Here is a 23,278-nt window from a genome sequence, read left to right as displayed (position 1 = left end):
AGCTTCTCTTCTTAAGGTGGTCATGGACACAACAAACGTAAAGAGGGACCTCACACATGCCTTGCTATTTTATAGTAGCAAGTTCCAAGAGTACTTTTCTCCCAGATATTTATTTCCCCACCACTCTTGGCAAAACTGTATCCAGTTCTACAAAAGGGGAACCATCTTTCTAAAACAAAAGATTCATCAAATGGGAAGAGAAAGTGAGTTCTGACACTGGTTACATCATAAGCAATATATAATAAGCAAATCTCAGAATATTCATGTAAGCCCTTTCTACTGGTAAATCACAGTCACCATGAATGTGAATATCACCTCTTTTTCAGGCACAAAATATTGCACAGGGAATGCTTGTGAAGTGCAATATTATTGCCATAAAAATATGACTTGGAGACCGCACACAACAAATGCGAAACTAAGACACATTTATTGTGACAAAAACTGGCAAGTCCCTTCCTACACAACTTTCTCGAACAGTGTCCCTGCCACTTACCATTTATTTAATTGGATGTGAAAAGCATAGGACCATGCAAAGGTACCCAATGCCAAATCAGACTATTGGTCCATCTAAATGTAAAGGACCCCTGACAGTTCAGTCCAGTTGCGAACGACTCTGGGGTTGCGGCGCTCATCTCGCTTTACTGGCCGAGGGAGCCAGCGTTTGTCCGCAGAAAGTTTTTCCGGGTCATGTGGCCAGCATGACTGGCGAAACCAGAGCAGCACATGGAAATGGTGTTTACTGTCCTGCCGGAGCGGTACATATTTATCTACTTGCACTTTGACGTGCTTTCGAACTGCTAGGTTGGCAAGAGCTGGGACCAAACAACGGGAGCTCACCCCATCACGGGGATTTGAACCACTGACCTTCTGATCAGCAAGCCCTAGGCTCTGTGGTTTAAACTACAGCACCATCTGCATCCCATTGGTCCATCTAGCTCAGTGCTATTTACACTTACAGGCAGTGGTTTGCCAGGGTTTGGAAACCATACTTGTAAATGCCAGGGATTGAACCTGGAATCTTCCAGATGCAAAGCAGATGTTCCATCACTGCACTATAGCCCTTTGCCTAGTTGCACACATACGCACGCGCGCGCGCGCACACACACACACTATATTGAAAATAGTGGTAAATGCTGCCTGTCAGGAGAGGCAGTTCTATGCACTGTTTTTATTGAGTCACAGCGGATTCATTGTTTTAGCTATGTCACTACTGCACAAAATAATTAGGGCATAATGCCCCCATCTGCTGCATACCATATTTCATCTTGGCACATCAGCCCTTTACGGAAGCTTTGCTACATTCTTGTATTGTACCAAAGCCACTGCAAAGGGTAACAGTTAAGGGACTCGTTTGTGCATTGTCACGATGCACAAGTGATAAGGAACCTCAACAGGGCCTCAGGAGGAGCCAATTTCTTTGATAAGAAGGAAAATGGCAAAAGGTTCTAGCATGTATCAGTTTACAGGATTAAAACAAAGAAAGCAAGTCATTTGTCAAATTCAGCAAGATGTCCACATATTTCTCTGCAGCACGGCCCTCCTGTTTGCTGGATTGGCTCTCTTTCCTCCTCCATGACCCTATTTCTTAAATGTGTAATGTGGTCCTTCCTAAGGAAACGTAGCAAGTTTCTATGGAAGAAACGAGCTCCTCACCAACTGTTAGGCAAGCAGTGTTTTATGAACAAGGCAGAGTGCCAACCTGTCCTACTCTTACAATTGGTTCAATGTGGACAACGATATACTACTTCCGCTTATTCAGCTGAGCAACTGGGCTTGGAGACAAAGCAACTCATTTGTTTTTCAACAGCTCTTAGCTACTCAATGGCCTTCCCAATGGAGATGCCTAAATGTTTACTTCCCCCAAAATACATCAAGAGTTAGCACTCCCTCCTAATTGTATATCCTGCATTTGAGATAGCTTCAGGATCCAGCAATTTCCCCCCCACCTGGACTTAACATACTGTTAGGCTCTGTTATGTGTATGGCACATTGTGGCCAAGCTGTCTTTGATGAAACTCTTAGATCCCAGTCAAAAGATAATCCTGCCTGCTGCAATTTACACACAGCTATTCAGGTAAGCCAAGTACTATTAGCTTTAACAAAACTAATACCCTGCTAGAAGAGTGCAGTTGAATTTGTACCTGAAAATCCCAGGTATCATTAGGCCTTCTTTGTATTCTTTTACAGATAGGTAGCCGTGTTGGTCTGCCATGGTCAAAACAAAATTAAAAAAAAATAAATTCCTTCCAGTAGCACCTTAAAGACCAACTAAGTTAGTTCTTGGTATGAGCTTTCGTGTGCATGCACATTTCGTGTGCATGCACACTTCTTCAGATACTTCTTATCTGAAGAAGTGTGCATGCACACGAAAGCTCATACCAAGAACTAACTTAGTTGGTCTTTAAGGTGCTACTGGAAGGAATTTTTTTTGTTTGTTTGTTTTGTATTCTTTACCACAGATGCCATGCTAAAGAACACTAGAGTGCTGAAGTCTATGCTTTCTAAAAACTTGTGCAGTGACAGAATTAAAATAGTATCGTTGCTTATGACTTGACACTGATTTACCATTAAGGGAATTTCAGTATATTAAGCACTTTCAATTTATCTAATTTTTAAATTAAAAACATACCCTTAGATCTAGAGCTCCATGCGTGCCCTGAAGTACAGATAGAGCTTCGCCATGAATGGGCTTTCCAATCCATGTGAGAGATTGGTAGTTCAGAGTGACAATTCACAACACAAAAACCAAACGCAATAAATGTCTTTAAGGCTGCTATTTTCAGATCATTTATTCGGGAATTGCCCCATTGAAAGACTTAAGTGGTTTGAGGTTTGCAGTACAATTATTTATTATTATTTTACTCAGAGCACTTTTCTGTTTCTCACTTTGACACAAAAAGGAAGGTTTCTTGAAGAAAGAAAATCAAAGTTCCTTTGCCTCTTATCTGGGAGGGTGAGGGAGGAAGCATACAGTGAGAAATGCCAAGGTAATAAAAATAAGATGTTACCAATTCCATTCACAGTTTCACTCAATAAAGCAAGTTAGGCCAACAACACATTCTCAGACTCCTGTACCCAGTAGGAGACTTAAGCAGTGCCATTATTCCTAGCACCAGGAGTTGTATCATATCCTTTGTCAACATTTCATCAACACATTCTCTCTTTTTGCAGTGTGATAGGAAACGGGAAACTTATGTAAGATTTGTAAATGTCTACGGGTTCCTCCTACACATACACAACAAAACTGCTCTTTTATCAGCATCAGAGTTGACAACAGATGTATGCCTAAAGCAAATTTGGGGAGGTGGCGATTTTTCCTGAGGTGAAACATCTGAGGAGTTTCAAGGGGAGCAAAAAAAAGAAGAAAAAGTTTCAGAACATGAACATTTCTTCAGTGGGTTCCTGCACATCTCAAATATTCGTTTGGGTTTCTGTTGAGAGATTATTACACAGACAAGGAATTGGTTTTAGAGCTACTAAAGATAACACCCATAATGAAAATGAAACAACAATTTACTTTTAATTATAATCTGAATTCCAAATATTTACTGAGTGGTTGCGGGGAGGGGGGTATATGTGTTGTAAGGAAACATGTTACCTATTGATATATGTCACAAGCTGAGGTGGGGAACCTGTGGCTCCCTAGTTGTTATCGTTGTTGGAGTACAGCTCCCATCATCCTTGACCAATGGCCAGGCCAGCCAGGGCTGATGGAAGTTGGAGTCCAGCAACATATGGAGAGCCATGGGATTCCCATCCTTGGTTCTGGGCAAACTGAATCACAGGCTTTTTCCTTTTCCTTTTTACATCAACTGTAGTTAAAATCTACTCTTTTAGGTGTGGTTTCAGATCCTATTATACTAGAAACAAATGAATAGTATCATTACATCTCTGCCTGCCAGCTTTTCTCCCACATAGCTAGCTATAAAGCTGTTGTTCAAAGCTGAAAAGAACATACTATGCTCTCAGAAGTACTCTTTAACTCACAAATGTACATAATACCCTCTCAGATGCTTAGCTGAACTACATTTTCCTTCAATAATATTATCCATGTTTCACTTGCCCACATCAATATATACATGCTCTTATTTAGTACATTGCTTGTGTGCCCTCATCACAAATGAATGATTGTAAAATGTTGTGGGTGATGACTTGGGCCCCATGACCATTTGATAACTCTTAAGGCAGGGGTTCGAATCCCCGTGGCGGGGTGCGCTCCCGTCGTTCGGTCCCAGCGCCTGTCAACCTAGCAGTTCGAAAGCACCCCCGGGTGCAAGTAGATAAATAGGGACCGCTTACCAGCGGGAAGGTAAACGGCGTTCCGTGTGCTGCGCTGGCTCGCCAGATGCAGCTTGTCACGCTGGCCACGTGACCTGGAAGTGTCTGCGGACAGCGCTGGCTCCCGGCCTATAGAATGAGATGAGCGCACAACCCTAGAGTCTGGCAAGACTGGCCCGAACGGGCAGGGGTACCTTTACCTTTACCTTTAAGACAGGGGTAGGCAAACTAAGGCCTGGGGGCCTAATCGCCTTCTCAATCCAGCCCGTGGGCGGTCCGGGAATCAGCATGTTTTTACATGAGTAGAATGTGTTCTTTTATTTAAAATGCATCTCTGGGTTATTTGTGGGGCATAGGAATTCACTCATTATTATTTTTTCAAAATAGTCTGGCCCCCCACCTGGTCTGAGGGACGGTGGACCAGCCCATGGCTGAAAAAGGTTGCTGACCCCTGTCCTAAGAGTTGCAAAATGGGTAAATTTTATATACTGATCACAAGAACTGAAATGGGAAGTGTGGCAATATCCTTCCTTTATTCATCCTTCCCATCAAGTTAATTCTCATGTTGCAGCCCGGAACATGGAGGGGGGGGACACAATGTTCCCCTTCAACTTCTGGTTGATACTTAGGTCTCACTGACTGTCAAGAAGAGACTATGTGCTTTTGATTTACTCCTTTCTCCTTCTCCCCACTGCCCCTTTTTTAACACACTCATGATCTAACTCCATGCTAGACAGGAGATCTCTAATCTGCTCTCCTGATGTTTAGAGCTGGGCTGGGGAACATGTGGCCATTCAGATGTTGTTGGAATACAATTCCCAGGCATCCTTGAACACTGGTCTTCCTGCCTGGAGCTGATGGAGTTGGAGTCCAACAACATCTGGAAGACAACGCAGAGCTAGAAGACCAATGGTCTCACTCAGTGTAAGCCAGTTTCCTATGTTCCTAGGTAGGCTCCCCGCACTATTTAGAACTTTGCATGACTTGGGTTCTAAATGGCATGTAGAGCCCACATGCCCAAATCAGGCTCCTTGCTGTACACCTTCACGGGGGACAGTGGGACCAAGCCATTAGGGGTATACACAGCCCTCATTTCCCTCACACATGTTCAGCACTAAACTTTTAAACAAAACTTCTGCTTCCCTAACGCCTCATGCTACTGATATTTATGAGAACGGTAAAATTGTGAGTCTGAGATACGCCTGAGCTCTGCAGCAATGAGAATATGCCAGTGTTTGCTCCTGTCCTTGTCAAATCCCTCTGGAAAGGGATCCTTTATTAATGAAACCGAAAGAGATTTTTCTATTGACCTTAACCAAGCTGTTGAGCAAGAATGGAAATTGCATCTGGCAGAAAATGTATGTACATTATACAACAGCTCCAATCATGTGCCAGTCACAAATACCTTATGGTTTTAAATGTATTTTATGTTTCCAATAAAAAGAGGAAGAATGCACAAGGGAGATGGAAGCAACTATACTAACAAAAGATAAATTTTAAAATGTGTTGCATCCTTAATACTTTATATTTTATTTATAGGAGAGTTACCTATTTGCTTTGGGCAGAGCTTTTGGTACAGCCTAAGATCCTGGCTCAGGGTACAGCAAAAGGAACTTTTGTGCACAGAGTGGGAGTCACTTATTTGTTCTGTCTGCACACACTTCTTTTTATTTACTTATTATTTATTTTAACATTGCATATATCTCTTAACCCCCGTAGTCTCTATGCAGTACATAGTGAGGTTATAAAAGACACAACACAGATAAAACCAGCTAAAATGAATAATAAAACCAAAGCGTTAACTTTAAATGGCAGCTGAAATAAAAAGGTCTTTACCGAGTGCCAGAAGTTCGCCAGGAACGGCACATGTTGAATCTTAGCTGGGAGCGAGTTCTATAAAATTGGGCCCATAATACTAAATATATAACTGCTTGTGGATGTGAGCTGTGTGTCCAAGCCATGGGGGATCATTAACAGACTTCTCCCAAGACATCAGTGATTTAGCGGAGACATAAAGAATCAGGTGGTCCCCTAAGATTTCCTGGACCCAAGTTGCTAAGGGCCTGGTAAATTAATTAAAAATATATTGAATTTGTCCTGGTAGCATATAGGCAACCAGTACAAGTCTTCTAGCATCAGAGTTATATTATGGTGGTAGTCTGTTTCCACCAATCATCTAAGCGTGGCATTTTGAGGTCTGAAGGGCAAAACCGCCTCTTTCTTTTATATCTGTAAGTAACTTATGCTTTATCCTTGGCTTTTTGCACCAGTTGCAGCTTCCAAACCAAACTCATCGCAGTAAACAAGACTTGAAGTTACCAATGAAGTTAGACAGTGGGGAAATGTAAAGAAAATGAAGGAACATTCTTTCACCTCTGGTGGACTTGCCCTAGAGTGAAGGCTTTCTGGGAAATGATATATAATGAGCTGAAAAAGGTATTTAAGTATACCTTCACTAAGAAACCAGAGGCCTTCCTTTTGGGTATTGTCGACCAGAAGGTGTTATGGAAGGACCAAACATTTTTTATGTATGCAACAACAGCAGCAAGGATACTTATCGCTAAATACTGGAAAACCCAAGATCTACCCACACTGGAAGAGTGGCAGATGCAGCTGATAGACTATATGGAATTAGCCGAGATGACTGGCAGAATCCGAGACCTGGGAGAAGAGAAGGTTGAAGAAGACTGGAAGAAATTTAAGACTTATTTAAAAAAGCATTGTAATTTGGTTGAATGTTAAGAAGGATGCTAGATCATAAATAATTGACCACCACTAAATTAAATGGAATTAGGATGATAAGTAGATCGAGGAAAATATAAACCATTTGGAGAACGATTAGATTATGTTTAAAAGAATGGGACCTAGGAATATAAATAAGATGATAATTTGCTGGTTAAAATTTAAGAAGATGTAAGTGGGAGCGGGAGATGTGAGGGAGTCCAAAGAGGTTTTGAAAATATGTCATGATATATGCTACATTGTTGATTATTTTTGCATTTGTATTCAAAAATTTTAATAAACATTTATATGAAACATACATAGAAAGAAAGAAAAAAAATGAAGTTAGACAGTGGAACAAGCTTCCTCAGTTGGTTGGCTCTCTCCACTGGAGGTTTCTGAGCACAGGTTGGATGGCCATCTGTCATGGATGATTTAGTTGAGATTCCTGCATTGCAGAGCATAGATAACCCTTGAGGTTCCTTCTAATTCTATGATTCTATGAATGCATGAATCACTGTGGCCAGGCTACCCCTGTCCAATAATGGCTGCAGTTGGTGTACCAGCCATAGTTGGTGAAAGGTACTCCTAAGCCACTGAAACTATCTGAGTCTCCGGTGACAAAGATGATCCAGGACCAACCTTAAACTATGAACTTGTTCTTTCAGAGGAAGTCCAACCCCATCCAGAACAGGCAGCTTGGCCCATCTCCCAGATAAGGGAACATCCATCAACAGTGCCACCATTTTTTCCAGGGTTCAAACTCAGTATATTGGCCCTCATCCAGAGGGACTTTTTAATAAGCACAGTGGGCTGCAGCTACAGGGAAACTGAAGGTTCCCCCTCTCTGCAGAACTTGAAGTGCTTATCACTTGCTCAGTGGGTTTTTTGATCCTTGCCAATGTATAGTAAAAACAACAACAACTGCAGGCTTCTTGCTGCCATGCTAAGTAGGCACTGACATCTGGAATATTTTTAGGTACAGACAACAACATTTAGAGCAAACTTCCCATCTCTTATGGTCAGGAACCATTGCCTACCCTACTGAGCTAATGAAGATGGAAACCAGGAAGCATTTATGACAGTGAATCGCCTTAACACAAATAATACTTTTCATAATAACAACATGATAATACTTTGTATGCATTCTGGGAGCTGGAAAAGTTTTAAAACCGTTCAAAGTGTTCACATCCTTTCCCACAGGTAATCCTCTATAATGTTGTAGGAATTATTCTTTGTTCTACAGGAAAGGGTAATGAAGGCTACCTGTCAAATCCTGCCGTTATTTCGCTGCACAATGCAAGCCTTCTCTCAGCTGCCCAGGCACCTATCAACCCTCCTCTGTATGCACTTCTCCATACACTGAATACCAACCTCCAGGAAAAGAATGAAAGCAGAACTTGTTCTGACCTTTCCTGCCAGCTGGGGTCGACCTTTTCGACCTCATTAGAGGGCCGAGTATGGAAGCCTAAATAAAGAGTTGTTGATACACTTGAGGGTGAATTAGAAGAAGCAGGAATTTGTCCAGCTAAGGAGCAACTATACTTTCCCCCCAAAGCACTGAGTTACTGTGCATTTTCTATCGTTTTGCTTGTTTGCTTTTATTTATTTTCTATATACATGCCAAAAAAATACAGTTATACCAAAAAAAACCCAATTACCAAATATCGCAAAAAATAATTGATAAGAAGAAAAATACAAAGAAAATTATGCATATAGAAGAAAACAAAAGAGAAAAAAGAAAAAGAATTAGAAAGATTAGAAAAAAGTCATAAGAAAACTAGAAAAAAATGACTTCCTTCAACCTTTGTACAGTCTATATGGTCTTGTATCTTAGGTTGTCTGTAATTATTTTAAACTTTATGGAGATATAATTTGTTTACCTGTGGAGTTTTTAGTCTAGACTAAGCCAATCATAGTTTTGGGAACTGACATTCTTCATATAATTTGTAAATTATATGAGTTACTGTACATTTTCATCAGACAGCCCAAGAGATTATCGTTTTCCTCTTCCATTTTCCATGCACAGAGAAACAAAAGACAAAAAGATGGAGACTACATTGCTCTTCATCCAGAGCAGACCCATTTACTTCAATGGGATTCCCTCAGAGTAAACGGAACATGGAACATACCTGAGATGCACATTAAAACCAGTGAAAGAATGGATAAGATCACAGGCCGCACTAAGTATGCAGGGTTGCGTGTGGGTCTTGGGCAGATTCAGACTTTCATCCAACATTTCCGCACAGTGTAAAAAGGTAAAGGTAAAGGACCCCTCACAGTTAAGTCCAGTCGTGAACGACTCTGGGGTTGTGGCGCTCATCTCACTTTACTGGCCAAGGGAGCCGGCGTACAGCTTCCAGGTCATGTAGCCAGCATGATTAAGCCGCTTCTGGTGAACCAGAGCAGTGCACGGAAACGCCATTTTACCTTCCCGCTGGAGCGGTACCTATTTTATCTACTTGCACTTTGACGTGCTTTCGAACTGCTAGGTTGTCAGGAGCTGGGACCGAGCAGTGGGAGCTTACCTCGTCGTGGGGATTTGAACCACCAACCTTCCGATCGGGAAGCCCAAGGCTCAGTGTAAAACCAAGACAATCAGGGACATCACACATTACAATTTTAGCAAAGCAGCTATTTCCACATGGGCAAGTCCTGTGTCATTCTGGCATCATGCAGAATGGGAGTGTGTGGTATAGAAGGTAGAAAAGGGAAGGGAAAGGAAAGCCCTTTGATAAATAAATTTGAGAAACCCTGCTTTTACTCAAAGTGATACGCTAAATGGATATTTGCATGAATAATGAGGGATCCACACAGGTAGGTTAAAGGCCAATTTATTCAACCTTAAGGTACTATTAATTTGAATCTTTGATCATGAGCCTTGGGGTTGTGTTTTAAGTATAATAAATCCAGAAGGGAACACAAGAAACTGCCTTATACTGATTCAGACTTTTGGGTCCATCTAGCTCAGCAGTCTTTACACTGAGTGGCAATGGCTCTCCAGGATTTCAGACAGGGAGTCTCTCTGAGTCTTACGTGGATTAAACCAAGGTCCATTTGCATGCAAGGCAGATGCTACAGAACTGAGCTAAATTCCGTCCCCATAAAGCAGAACCATGGAGATAAACAAAATGAGAGGGGTTATTTACCTGTATTTCCTATGGTGCTTTCCTGCTCAGTGAACCCACCAGGTGGTTTTGAAGGGTGGGGTTATATTGTTGGTTCTTGAGGCGTTTTGTTTCTTCCTACAAGTTATGCCTCTGCTGTAGCAAGTTGATGCCAAACAACATGCTTACTTAAATGTCTCTTTTGCAGCACCAATGCCTATATAAACCCGCCTCTTTACATATATAAATTTGTGTCCCTTGCAGCCCCATTTCATTCAAAAGGTGAGCTGGTATCAATTTTCACAGCTGCAGGGTCAGGGACCTTATGATGGTTCCCGTTCAGCTGCCCTCACAGCAGAAGCAGGATTTAATGACATGGTGGTATAAAACAGCTGAGTCTCAGCTTTACTCCATCTTTCATTGTTGATACTCAGGCATAAATAAATAAGGAATCTGATGTTTGCCATGTAGTCACAGGCACTTAAAGCATAATCTTGCAAGGTGGAACTTCATATGACACCCACCCATCCCAAAAATAATGATTTATCTTTGAAACATCTGCTTTTATTACAGACTTTGTTTCTTGCTTTTTGTTGTTGTTGTTTTTTGTTCCTTTTAAAGCTTGCAAGGTTTACTGGAGGAAAGCTCTTCTGCTGTATGACCAGGGGAAAATGAGAAGTAAAATTATAATCACCTAGCAATTACTCCCTTTTATGTGCACCTGTAGGGATGCAGGTGGTGCTGTGGGTTAAAGCCTCAGCGCCTAGGACTTGCCGATCGAAAGGTCGGCGGTTCGAATCCCTGCGGCGGGGTGCGCTCCCGCTGCTCGGTCCCAGCGCCTGCCAACCTAGCAGTTCGAAAGCACCTCCGGGTGCAAGTAGATAAATAGGGACCGCTTACCAGCGGGAAGGTAAACGGCGTTTCCGTGTGCGGCTCTGGCTCGCCAGAGCAGCGATGTCACGCTGGCCACGTAACCCGGAAGTGTCTCCGGACAGCGCTGGCCCCTGGCCTCTTAAGTGAGATGGGCGCACAACCCCAGAGTCTGTCAAGACTGGCCCGTACGGGCAGGGGTACCTTTACCTTTACCTTTACCTTTATGTGCACCTGTATAATTAACTATACATCTTTCAAAGATTTCCTCTAAGCCCCTCCATGTGATACTAGGAGGAAGAGGAGGAGGAGGAGGAGGAGGAGGAGGAGGAGGAGGAGAAAACTAAGACCAGCAGCATTTCAGTGTGAGAGATTGACTCAATCAAAAGTCATCCCAGACATCAAAGAATGCCTCTGATTACCCTTACTCACTGATTAACATACCATTACAGCAGTGATTGGTGTTGACATTTCTGAAGGAGGACAATCCACAGGAGGTGATAGTCTAAAGCAGTGCCATAAACTATGGCGTCAACAATTTGCCATCTCATAGTGTGCATGTATAGGTGTATAATCCTTAAGGATGAAAAAGAAAAGTTGCCTCATAACCAAAATACTTGACAGTAGGGACGGGGGTGCAATTCAATCTAAGTCACAGTTTTCAATACAACCAAGTAAAAGTGTGTATGTTAGGGAAAGGTGAGTATAAAATGCATATACTAGGGCATGCAAAAATACATTATATTGGGATAAATTGCTTGCAAAAGTGTATTAAAATGCTGGTGAATTTTCAAGGGGATTTAAAATAATAATCACAGACCAATGCAGAAATGTTTGGAACTGAATTTAAGATAGAAAAAAAATATGAAACTGACAGATTTGTCTATCGCTTACTGACAGTTCTTGAATTCTGACAAGGAGGGCAAAGGCTGCATGAAAAAATACTGTTTAATATCGTTTGTAAAGGCTTCGGCCTTAAGAGATCAATTATTTTTCCCCTTTAGCACCTCCTGCCTTGGAAGTGGTAGTCTAGGGATAGGATCAGGCAGAAGAGCAAAGCTGCTACTAAGAAAACCTGGGCAAAACACACACACACTTTAAAAAACATTTAAAACTCACAGGTCAGGTATGCAAGTTTTAATAGGAAACAAAACAGTGCTACTTAACTAGTCCACTCTTAGCATGATAATGGGAGGGTGCTGCTAAGAGATAACCATTCTAAAAACAAAATTGACATGGCTAAACTGTCATGGTAACAAATCACACACCAATGAGCAGTCATATCTTCACAGAATGTGAGCAGCATAATGCTCCGTTGTTCCCTTCTGAGGGGGATTGTTCCCTTATTCTATAATGGGCAAACCACCCAAATAATGACAGAGAAGGGAAGCAGTACAGCTCCTCTGCCAAACCCTCTGCACAACTGTAGGCATTATTCCAAAGAAGCTCTGCATAAACCTTTAATTAAGAAAGCCATCCTCCAGATAATTAATGAATGTGCTCCAAAACATTTTCATGACCAAAGTCCACAGAAGGAATCCCTCTGCAGTTTTGAGCTATGTCAGGTCTCTGAAATAAAATCCGAAAGCCCCAACCCATAAAATGACACAAAAAAGGGAAAAGAAACCCATTGGTAACCAATGCAGCTAAGTTAACCATGACTAAATTTTTAGTAAACTTGGCCATCAATTTCTCTGCCATCTGTAATTAAAGCTGCAGTAGCTTGGCTAAGAACTGTTAGAAACAATGAGCAGGAACACTGACTTCCTAAGAGTAAGAAAAAATGGTAACAAGTATTAATTTAGAACTACCAACAGCATAATCCTCATCATGTTTACTCTGGGGTTTATCTGAAATTGCTCAGAAAATAATTCTCCAACAAAGTTTTTTTTTTGGGGGGGGGGGGTGAAACATACTCAGAGTCGCAAATGAATGTCCCCTCAAAGTATCGGCTTTATATACATTATTTACACAATGGGCTGCACATGATTGGCTAATTCCAGAATTCTACTGTAAGCCAATCAGGTTGTGGATTCACTTCTATCTGGAGCATGATTGGGTGGTTCCTGCCAACCAATCATACTGCTGCATTGTTCTAGGACCAATCAGACTGCTGCATTCTGAATCCTATTGTTCTAGGACCAATCAGACTGCTGCATTCTGAATCCTATTGTTCTAGGACCAATCAGACTGCTGCATTTTGGATCCTATTGTTCTAGGACCAATCAGACTGCTGCAGTTTGGATCCTATTCAACTCAGTACATAACGGGGGGGGGGGTATTATTTTAGCTCTGCCTGAACTGCTGGCAAATTTCTGTCCTCCACTGGAGAATAATGAATGAAATTAACTCCCCCTCCTGTATCACTGCCACCATACAGAATGGAGAATTTTGAGAGGCCATTTTTGCTCAGCTTCAGTTTTCTAAGAAGTATATTAAAAGGTAAAGGTACCCCTGCCCGTACGGGCCAGTCTTGACAGACTCTGGGGTTGTGCGCCCATCTCACTTAAGAGGCCAGGGGCCAGCGCTGTCCGGAGACACTTCCGGGTCACGTGGCCAGCGTGACATCGCTGCTCTGGCGAGCCAGAGCCGCACACGGAAATGCCGTTTACCTTCCCGCTGGTAAGCGGTCCCTATTTATCTACTTGCACCCGGAGGTGCTTTCGAACTGCTAGGTTGGCAGGCGCTGGGACCGAGCAGCGGGAGCGCACCCCGCCGCAGGGATTCGAACCGCCGACCTTTCGATCGGCAAGCCCTAGGCGCTGAGGCTTTAACCCACAGCGCCACCTGCGTCCCTATATTACACTTAGTATATTACACTTAGTCTAATGAGACTAATTACATCATCATCATCATCATTATCATTCTTTGTATACCACTCTTCATCTGCAGATCTCAGGGCTGTTCACAGCATAAAAATACAAGATAAAAACACAAAATACAAAAACAAAATACAAACAATATCAAAACAATAACCCCCTCCTTCTCCCTAGTAAGTGTACTTAAGACGGCAGCCTTAGTTTTTATTTAATTAAAAGCAATGTTCTGCACTTCAGCCGAGCAATATTCTGTTTCTAAAAAAATTAATAAAAACCTCACACACCCTTGAAGCAGAGTAATTATATATCTATAGAAACCTGCATCACATGTTTTATCTATCAAAGGGACCCTGCAGAAAAGTTTTCTGGTGCAATCTCACATTTCACTTTTTCACTATTACACTTACAGTAACAATAGATATTTATGCCACAGTTGTTAGCTGTTCAGTTGTATAAGCAGATAAGTTCTGGCATGGCACTTTCCTTTTGCACCTCTAACTTCCACCCAAGGCGTTACCCTAAAAGATATTTTTAGGAAACTCTGCTGGCTTCAAATCCACAGTGATAAATAAGTCAATTGTTCCACTTCACATTCGGCCATCGTTGTGCAATGTTTTTAAACTCTCAGTCTTCAAACCTACTCTATGAAAACCTCCAGAGTTCATTTTTCCCTCTTGGCTCAGGCAACCCCCTCAATGTTTTGAGGAGGACGTTCTGATGCAACCTATTGCATCACACTGACATACAGTGGTACCTCTGGTTAAGAACTTAATTCGTTCCGGAGGTCCATTCTTAACCTGAAATGGTTCTTCACCTGAGGTACCACTTTAGCTAATGGGGGCCTCCCGCTGCTGCTGCACCGCCAGCGTGCTATTTCTGTTCTCATCCTGAAGCAAAGTTCTTAACCCGAGGTACTATTTCTGGGTTAGCAGAGTCTGTAACCTGAAGCGTCTGTAACCTGAAGAGTCTGTAACCCAAGCTACATCAGAATATCTGTCTTTCTCTTTAGGGGAGGAGAGAATGAATATGCAACAGCCTGGAAAATTGCCAGCTATTCTAGCTCCTGGTGTTCCAACTGAGTTGGCCCTTTCCTTTCCCCAGCCACCATCACAGAGCTACTCGGGGATCATGTTGCCCCGAGGGGAGGGGAGATGTAGTTTTGAAACAGGTTTCTTTATTTTCAACCCTTCTAGTTGTATTCTCTGCTATATTATACCATTTTAACTGATAGTTATTTATTTGTAATTTCTTTGTAAACCAATATAATAATGTTTGCCTGAAAAATCAGTATATAAATATCTTATCACCTCACAATGTGCGAAAGCCTACCTGGCACTGAGACATCACTACTTACAAGAACATAACTGAAAACTGTTAAAGAATGGCAATCTGTAATAAAAAGTAACCCAATGTATGGCAGAAGGTAAAACAATGAAGGATATATAGGCAGACGTGTAGGAATTTGAGAAACACATAAAGCAATATAATTTTGTTAGCTTGGGCAGAGCAGCAAATTGCAAGCCACTCCCAAGTAATGGTCCATACATAGCATCAAAGTCTGATCAAGTTAATTCTGGCACCAGAGGCAAAATAAAACCCACTGTCATTTTTTCTGTGAATAAAAATATAATAAATAACCAACTATTTTCATGACACCAAAAATTGGCTGGTTGGCCAGTTAGAACAGGAGGCTGGCATAAATGGGCCTATGGTCTGATCCAGCAGCAATCTTGTTCTTAATGTTAGCTGTCTGAGGCAGTTGCCTCGCAGTGATGCTACTGCACTACAAATTTGTTTAAATGTTTCGGAACGTGCTGTGACATTTCCTTTAGATTTGTAATCTAAAAAAATTAAAAGTTGTGTGAAGACATTCTCCTTCTCACAATGGCTATGAAACGGTCATAAAATATCTATGTGAAGAACATAATCTCTTACAATTTATTCAATATTCTAAATTATGCAATGCATTTTCAAGTGTATGGGTTAACTTTTGAATATGTTTTTGATGACGCTTGGGAGCCAACAATTATATTTATTTCTGATGGATCTGGTAAAGCAGCGGTGCCAAGATATCTATGAATAAATCGGTTTCTACCTGCCCATCTCTTGCTGAATCTCACCTGGTTCCTGAGAAGCACAGTGATCTCAGAATTTTCAGAATTCACTGGGTGGCAGGCCTAGGCCTTCCTGAGAGGCATCATTAAAGCTGAACTCTCGTCTTCTGTATGTTGTTAGGCTTTATTGAATTCCAGTGCTTTTTCTTGCTGTTCTTAGTCATTCGCATTGATGGTTTTCTTGTGTATTTTTGTGAAATTTGTGTTTTTCACTTGCCATACATCGTATATGTTAAACAGTATATAAATGGACTTGGATAAATACACATACACAAAAACGTATACTCAGCAAACACTCACCTGTTTTATCTACTACCACTACACCTTGTCGACACTTCCCAGTCGCCTCTTTAATCTTTCTCAGCCTCTCCTTATTCCTGCACCTTATTCCTGCTTTCCTTTCATTATTGTTAGTAGTAGTAGCAGCAGCAACTAACAGCAGTAGCTGAATGCCAGTTAATGATGTTGCTGCTGTAACCAGGCTTCCCATTTTTTTTTAATGTTTTTTTTCTGTGGAGCCTAGAAAATTAGTGGATGTGGTTTGCTGTCTGCCATCAACAGGAATTCATATTTATACAGCGTTCTTGCAATTATAGTACTGATTAATGATAAGTGCCCTGCTGTCTGCAATCTATTCCTTTGAGGGAACCACACTTTATGTTCCAAAAAATGTTTTATACCTCTTAGTGATGCATTATTATTCTTTGCAGATCAAAGATCATGGTTGTCATGGAAACTGCAAAAACTGGAAAGCCAGTCGTGACATAGCAATGGCATAATGGGGAAGATCTGCTGGGAAATCACTCACTAGCCTGGGGTTTTGTGTTGGAAATGCTTGGGTGAATTTAAGTGGAAAGCCAAGTCGTTTCTGAGATCTAAAAGCATTGTGGTATTAAACGCAAAATATCAGTCGCTGTTACAATCAGCATGCTTGACTGTGTGCAGTGCAGCAAAAAAACATGTTCCTAATTTTTTCTTCCTCCAAATGGGATGCAGGAATACTACAGTTTTATTAATCCCATTTTCTACAATCCCACAGCAAGCTTTTGTGGATATATAGCATGTCATACGCCTAACCAAAGGCTCAGTTCCTTGAACTGCAGGCTTTAAAATTTATCTAACTCATTTGCAGAATTAACGACAATGATCCAAATACAGTGGTACCTCAGGTTAAGTACTTAATTCCTCCTGGAGGTCCGTTCTTAACCTGAAACTGTTCTTAACCTGAGGTACCACTTTAGCTAATGGGGCCTCCTGCTGCCATTGCGCCGTCACCATGCAATTTCTGTTCTCATCCTGAAGCAAAGTTCTTAACCTGAGGTACTATTTCTGGGTTAGTGAAGTCTGTAACCTGAAGCGTATGTAACCCGAGGTACCACTGTATCAGAATGAAAGTTGACTAGGAATAAGCAGATGGGCCAATGACAGAATGAATACTTGACCTCATGGTAATTGGTGTGGAACACATTGCAACATGTTAATTTCCAGTGTTAGAAAATTTTGGGGCGGTGTGTGTGTGTGTGTGAGAGAGAGAGAGAGAGAGAGAGAGAGAGAGAGAGAGTATTGATATCTGCAAGTTCCATCTTTCCATGACAGAAGCAGAGAACCTGTGGCCCTCCAGATGTTGGTAGACAACAACTCCCATTAACTCCCATTAACAGTTGGCCATGCAGGCTGAGGCTGATGGGAGCTGAAGTCCCAACACCATCTGGAAGCCCACAGACACCCCCCCCCCCCATTCTGGTTCCAGAACTTTCTTTTGGAACATTTGGACAGCCTGACCATGAATGCTGTTGCACCGGTACATATGCAGTACTTATTTTACCCTATTTGGGGAAAGTATAAATCTTTAATCTAAGTGAAATTTCTGAAGCATAGGGTTAAACAATTAGGGTTACTGGCATCCTGAAATACACATCCACTAGCTGGTGTGTGTGCTACCATAAGGTACCATAAGACACACAGACATTTCCCCTTACTTTTAATCCTGGAAAGTTTCTGTTTATAACTTTTAAATCTGTACTGTAAGTCTATGGTGGGCTGTCTGTCCTATTATGCTGGATTATGTAAACAATTAAGTAGATAGATATAGATATATATACACATACACACACACACACATAGTGTGTGTGTGTGTGTGTGTGTGTGTATTCCAAAGTGAAAACATTGCCCAAAAAATTTACTTTAAAAAAGAACATGGATCCACCTTGCCTGGCATCTGCTACTTACGAATAAAATGATTTGAAGTGGACAGATTGACACTATCAGCATCGTCAGCGCTTTTGCCGCTAGAAACTTCATCATCCGATTCCCACACAGAAAAGATTGAGGAGCCGCCAACTTCTTCAAAGTTCCTCATTAAAATTCCACTCATAGCTTCAGCATTGTCACATGTACCTGTCAGAGGAACAGGAGAAATGAAGCATGAAAACATTTGACCGCTGACCATGCTATCAAGATCTCCAAAGTCATTGCTGGAGGGTTTTTTAGTTTTTTTACAAACATACTTGGCTTCTGTTTTTGCCTGGAGACTGGTACTTTTACCAACGGTCAAACTGGAATTAAAAAACCAAACATGTACGTGTTTTGTTACAGACACATACTTCCTCAAATAATTGGGCAGGAACAATCAGTTCTACAGCTTGGCTCAGGAACTACAATAGTCAGCAGTGGACTTGGTGTGCCCCTACACGACAGGGAATCTTACATATAATATAGCTCAACAGCTTTTGGGGTGTGCTGGTTTTTACTCTTGGAAGTATGGCAACCCTAACATATAATACCCAAATACCTAATTGTGAAAACAGGCCCAGTTTGAGCGATCTTCCAGCTCCTTTTCAGAAGAGAAAGCATTGCATAGCATGGGTCAGGCATCTGTTTCATCTGGCATCCTTGTGGAATGGCTACCTCACATCAGGGCATGATTTGCACAGTGGAGGGGAGAAAATTGTGCCTGCTCTTCTACCATGTGATGGTTTTTACCACCCAAGTAACTGCACAATCCTATTGCAGGCAAAACAATGAATGAGGAACAGTCTTTCCAACACTGAAGAGGCTGGCGTGCTCACCTTTTTGCCTATATAAGTATGCAGAATTTTTATTCAGATGTTAATTCCCACTGCATGCATTCAATGGGATTTGTTTCCCAATAAGTCACATATTTATGATTGCGGCCGAATGTCTGAATGGGTCCAATGTTAACATGGAGTATTTGGTTACCCAGGAAAGGCTGTTTTCTGTCATAGTGCCCTCAGGTTCCCCTCACCCACTGATACTAGGCTTGAAAACTTTATACCATAGCCAATGTTAACTCTTCCCTCTCCAGCTGTAACCCCTCCCCCCAAAATGTTCCTCTCCACTATGCAAAATACTATTTGTTGGCTTAGGAGGAAATACATGGGGTGGTAGGGCAATCCCAGAGCCGTCCCAGCTCAAGGACATAGCTCTCCCACCTTTCTCAGACTCGGAGGACTTTATTTGGGTGGTGAACATAAACACACTTAAAGCTTACACATCTCCCCAATGCAATATTCCCCTGTAGACCTAGCCTACTCCTTAGAGGCTGCAATCAGCTGGAAGAATCCATAGGCAACAGAAGGGACTATACCAGTTCAGGCTGCAAGTGGAAGCACCACAATTTGCTCCCCAACTTTAAAAATGGATAAAAGCCATGCCCCAGGCTTACAACTTTTGAGGGGTGCAAACCAGGCACCCCAGCACGGTGGTCCTCTCTGCCTGCCAAGGGTCGGGTCAGCTGGTTGGGCTCCCCTTGCACGAGCAGGCAGCGACTCAGCACGGCCCCGGTTTTCTCCGGTGGGGGTGGGGTCGCTCAGGAGGTGTTCTACAGCTCATCTCTAGCCATCAAAATGTTTTTATTTTAACTCTGCAGAAATCTGGCATGAACTGTACCATCTAGTCTTCATTTGATCACTATCTTGTTAGAATATTTGACTTGTAAAGGTAAAGGTAAAGGGGACCCCTGACCATTAGGTCCAGTCGTGGCCGACTCTGGGGTTGCGGCGCTCATCTCGCTCTATAGGCCAAGGGAGCCGGCGTACAGCTTCCGGGTCATGTGGCCAGCATGACTAAGCTGCTTCTGGCGAACCAGAGCAGTGCATGGAAACACCGTTTACCTTCCCGCCAGAGCGGTACCTATTTATCTACTTGCACTTTGTTGTACTTTCGAACTGCTAGGTTGGCAGGAGCAGGGACCGAGCAACGGGAGTTCACCCCGTCGCGGGGATTCGAACTGCCGACCTTCTGATCGGCAAGTCCTAGGCTCTGTGGTTTAACCCACAGCACCACCCGCGTCTCAACTGACTTGTCCCAATCTGTGATATTAAGCAACTATATAGCAAGCTAACATAATTCAAATCTCTCACCAAACAGTTTATATGGCATGATCTTCCAAGGCTGCCGTCCTCAACTGCCTTTCTAGGGAATAAAGTCTCCTGAACACAGTAAACATGCACAAGATTCCACAGTGAAAAAGAGAGGGATTACAAGTAGCCTGGAGTGCAAATGCCTAATGGGGTTTTCTTTGTTTTGTGGCTTCCTGATTTCTATTTTGCACATGTACTAGCAGAAATTCAGGCCTCATTTATCTTTGGGGAGAGAGCCCAGAGTGGAAGCAGAAAATTCTCTTCTAGGAAAGTTATTTTACAATAACTGGGGGGGGGGGGCACTAAAGCAATTGTTATGTTATGTGTTCACATTGACTACATGAGAGTGGGGAATTATGCAGCCTTCTGGACTATCCAGCCACTCTTGAATGGATCTGCCTCACACCAACTTCTGACTATTGAAACAGGTTCCCCATCCCTTGACTTTACAGTGGTACCTCGGGTTAAGTACTTAATTCGTTCTGGAGGTCTGTTCTTAACCTGAAACTGTTCTTAACCTGAAGCACCACTTAGCTAATGGGGCCTCCCACTGCCACTGCGCCACCACTGCACAATTTCTGTTCTCATCCTGAAGCAAAGTTCTTAACCAGAGGTACTATTTCTGGGTTAGCGGAGTCTGTAACCTGAAGCGTATGTAACCTGAAGGGTATGTAACCCAAGGTACCACTGTATTGTTAATTGTGAGGTTCTTTTACCTCAGGACTTTTTTTTTTACCCCACTGATAAGTGGCGCGTGTGCTTTGACATTCTGTTGCATTGACGGAGAATGGCAGAGACCGATATCCTTCTAAGTGGTGACAGAGTCTGGTATTGTCTGAACTTGAAACAAAGACATTCATTCCGATTTCTTTTAGAAAGCAGGTTTGTTGTGCAAGACCTTCAAATAAACTTTAATTGTGCAGCTTGGTTTCTTCTCCACGTCTGAATATGTATCATTTTATAAACATTTGCCTCCAAGTGTCCTTTGCCATTAACTACTTTTATACTGACGGCATAGATGAGAGACAGAGAGAGTCAGAGAGAGAAGGTTACAATATGAGGCAAGTTTATCATAGCTCCACAGTCAAAACAGCAGTTATACCAAGGAGGCCAGCTGTTCGCTTAGAACAGGATCCACAAACCAATTAATCTGGCACACACAAAAGAGGACATGCCTATCACAATTATATCATTTCTGAGTTTGCCAGGGTGTTTTGCCATATGCAAACAATTCTGAAAGGAATATGTTTCTTTCTTTAAAAAAAAATGGAATTTTGAAATGAAGGAAAAACTTGATGAAGTTTGTGAAATAAGAGATCCATGTCTTCATTTAAAAGCACAACTTTTCAACCGTGGAATTAATGATTGCCCATTGTGCCCAGTGACAGTAGCTGGATTACCTGGAATCAAAATTGAGGTTGTTAGCTTTTAGAATCCACGACTTATGTCAAAATTAAATGTCCCCCACCCCAATATTCATGTAGGTCAACAGAAAGAACAATAACACACCAAACTCAGTTATCCACAGCAAACAAAATATGATTTCTCCACTACTTTCAAATGTACAGGAATAAATGGTTTTACACCTTCCCGAGTGCCACTTGTCTGTAGCTTTTGAGAGCTGCCAGAGTATAGCTAATTATAACCCAGCTGACGTCTCTTGGCATCACATTCCCCAAGAAAAATAATTGTGTGGCATGGATGCAAGGCAGAAAATGCTAATGGAGACAGCAGACAAAGAACTGCATGTTTATACTGGAGGCAGTGATGGGAGAAACCACATCACTTTGTCTGAGCAGCTGAAGCAGTGAGACACATCAAGTTGCTCTTGTATCTGCTGTGCAGGAGATGCTACTGTCACTATAAGGAGTAAAAACAACAACAACAAAAGGAGAGAAGGAGACAGAGAGACAGAGAAAGACGTGGTAGGGGATCCCTAGGGTCCTGAGATGAGGCATGTTCAGAATATTTTCATGTCCTCCCCATTCTCTAAACATGTCTCCCACACAACCAATGTTCCTCATTGTCTCCTGCAATGGATGCTACACTAAACCTGTGAAATCACAATTATTTCCATGGCAACCAGCTGCGACATCAAAACTGAAGGGTTGTGGTTTGACTGGAGCACAGGACACACAAAAAAGAAAGCTGGTGGACTCTTAAGCAGAAAATAAACAAATCTCTCCCCCTCCCCATCCACCTTTTTTTATTTTATTTTTTTATATAAATATTTATTAAAAAATTTTAAATACAAAATGCAAAAATGATAAACAGTATAACATGGATCATAACACATTTTTTCAGAACTTCTTTGGACTCCCTCACGTCTCCCACTCCCACTTACATCATTATAACCTTTTTCCAGCAATTTATCATCTTGTTTAAATCCACCTTTTTTTTTTTTTTAAAGGATCTTGTTAAAAAGGGTTGGCAAATGTATTTTTATTTTCTGGGATGAGATCAGTCAACACAACAGCAAGATCCAAACATATCTGCAGGAAAAGGTAATGGTAAAAGCGAAAAAGGACAAGCCTTTCCTGATCCAGGGCAAATTAAAAATTGGGAGAGGTCAGGATGTAGTAGGTCAAACTGTCTTCTTTGCATGGGTGGAGGCACAGATAACCAGCTCCCCATTTCACCTGTATGCTTGCTACAGTTTTATTAGATATTTGGTAAATGATTATCTATAGTCACCTATGTGAGGGAGTGAAGAGAAATTTGCATGAGACTAATAATCTCTGTTGACCACAGTCACACCAGCTGGGATTTATTTATTAAGCACATCTAACACTAACATTCATGAAATCTGCATATTCAAAGAAGAAATGAAGGGTTTAACGTCCCCAATAAACCACCTATTTACAAACTAAGTTTTGCTATAAATACACCCTTTTGAAATGGATGTACGTACTTACATTAATCACATCCATTGCAAATGTACTTGGATGCAACCCTGTGTTAAAATATATCAACCTATCTATACAGCA

General features: G+C 41.8%; 1 protein-coding gene across 2 annotated transcripts in view; it reads right to left on the bottom strand.

The window, feature by feature from the left end:
- Positions 1–23,278, bottom strand: part of CSRNP3 (cysteine and serine rich nuclear protein 3) — an 89,740-nt gene that overhangs the window by 54,666 nt on the left and 11,796 nt on the right. For both annotated transcript variants that reach the window (XM_079978674.1, XM_079978675.1), the window contains exon 2: positions 18,139–18,306. In XM_079978674.1, coding sequence (XP_079834800.1) covers positions 18,139–18,283 — 145 coding nt within the window. In that variant the 5' untranslated portion in view covers positions 18,284–18,306. The remainder of the gene's footprint in view (positions 1–18,138; positions 18,307–23,278) is intronic.

Source organism: Podarcis cretensis (assembly GCF_951804945.1).
Source record: "Podarcis cretensis genome assembly, chromosome: 1".
In the NCBI taxonomy this organism is placed as follows: Eukaryota; Metazoa; Chordata; class Lepidosauria; order Squamata; family Lacertidae; genus Podarcis; species Podarcis cretensis.
The sequence above is the reverse complement of the archived record's forward strand: the minus strand, read 5'-3'. Positions and strand labels throughout refer to the sequence as shown.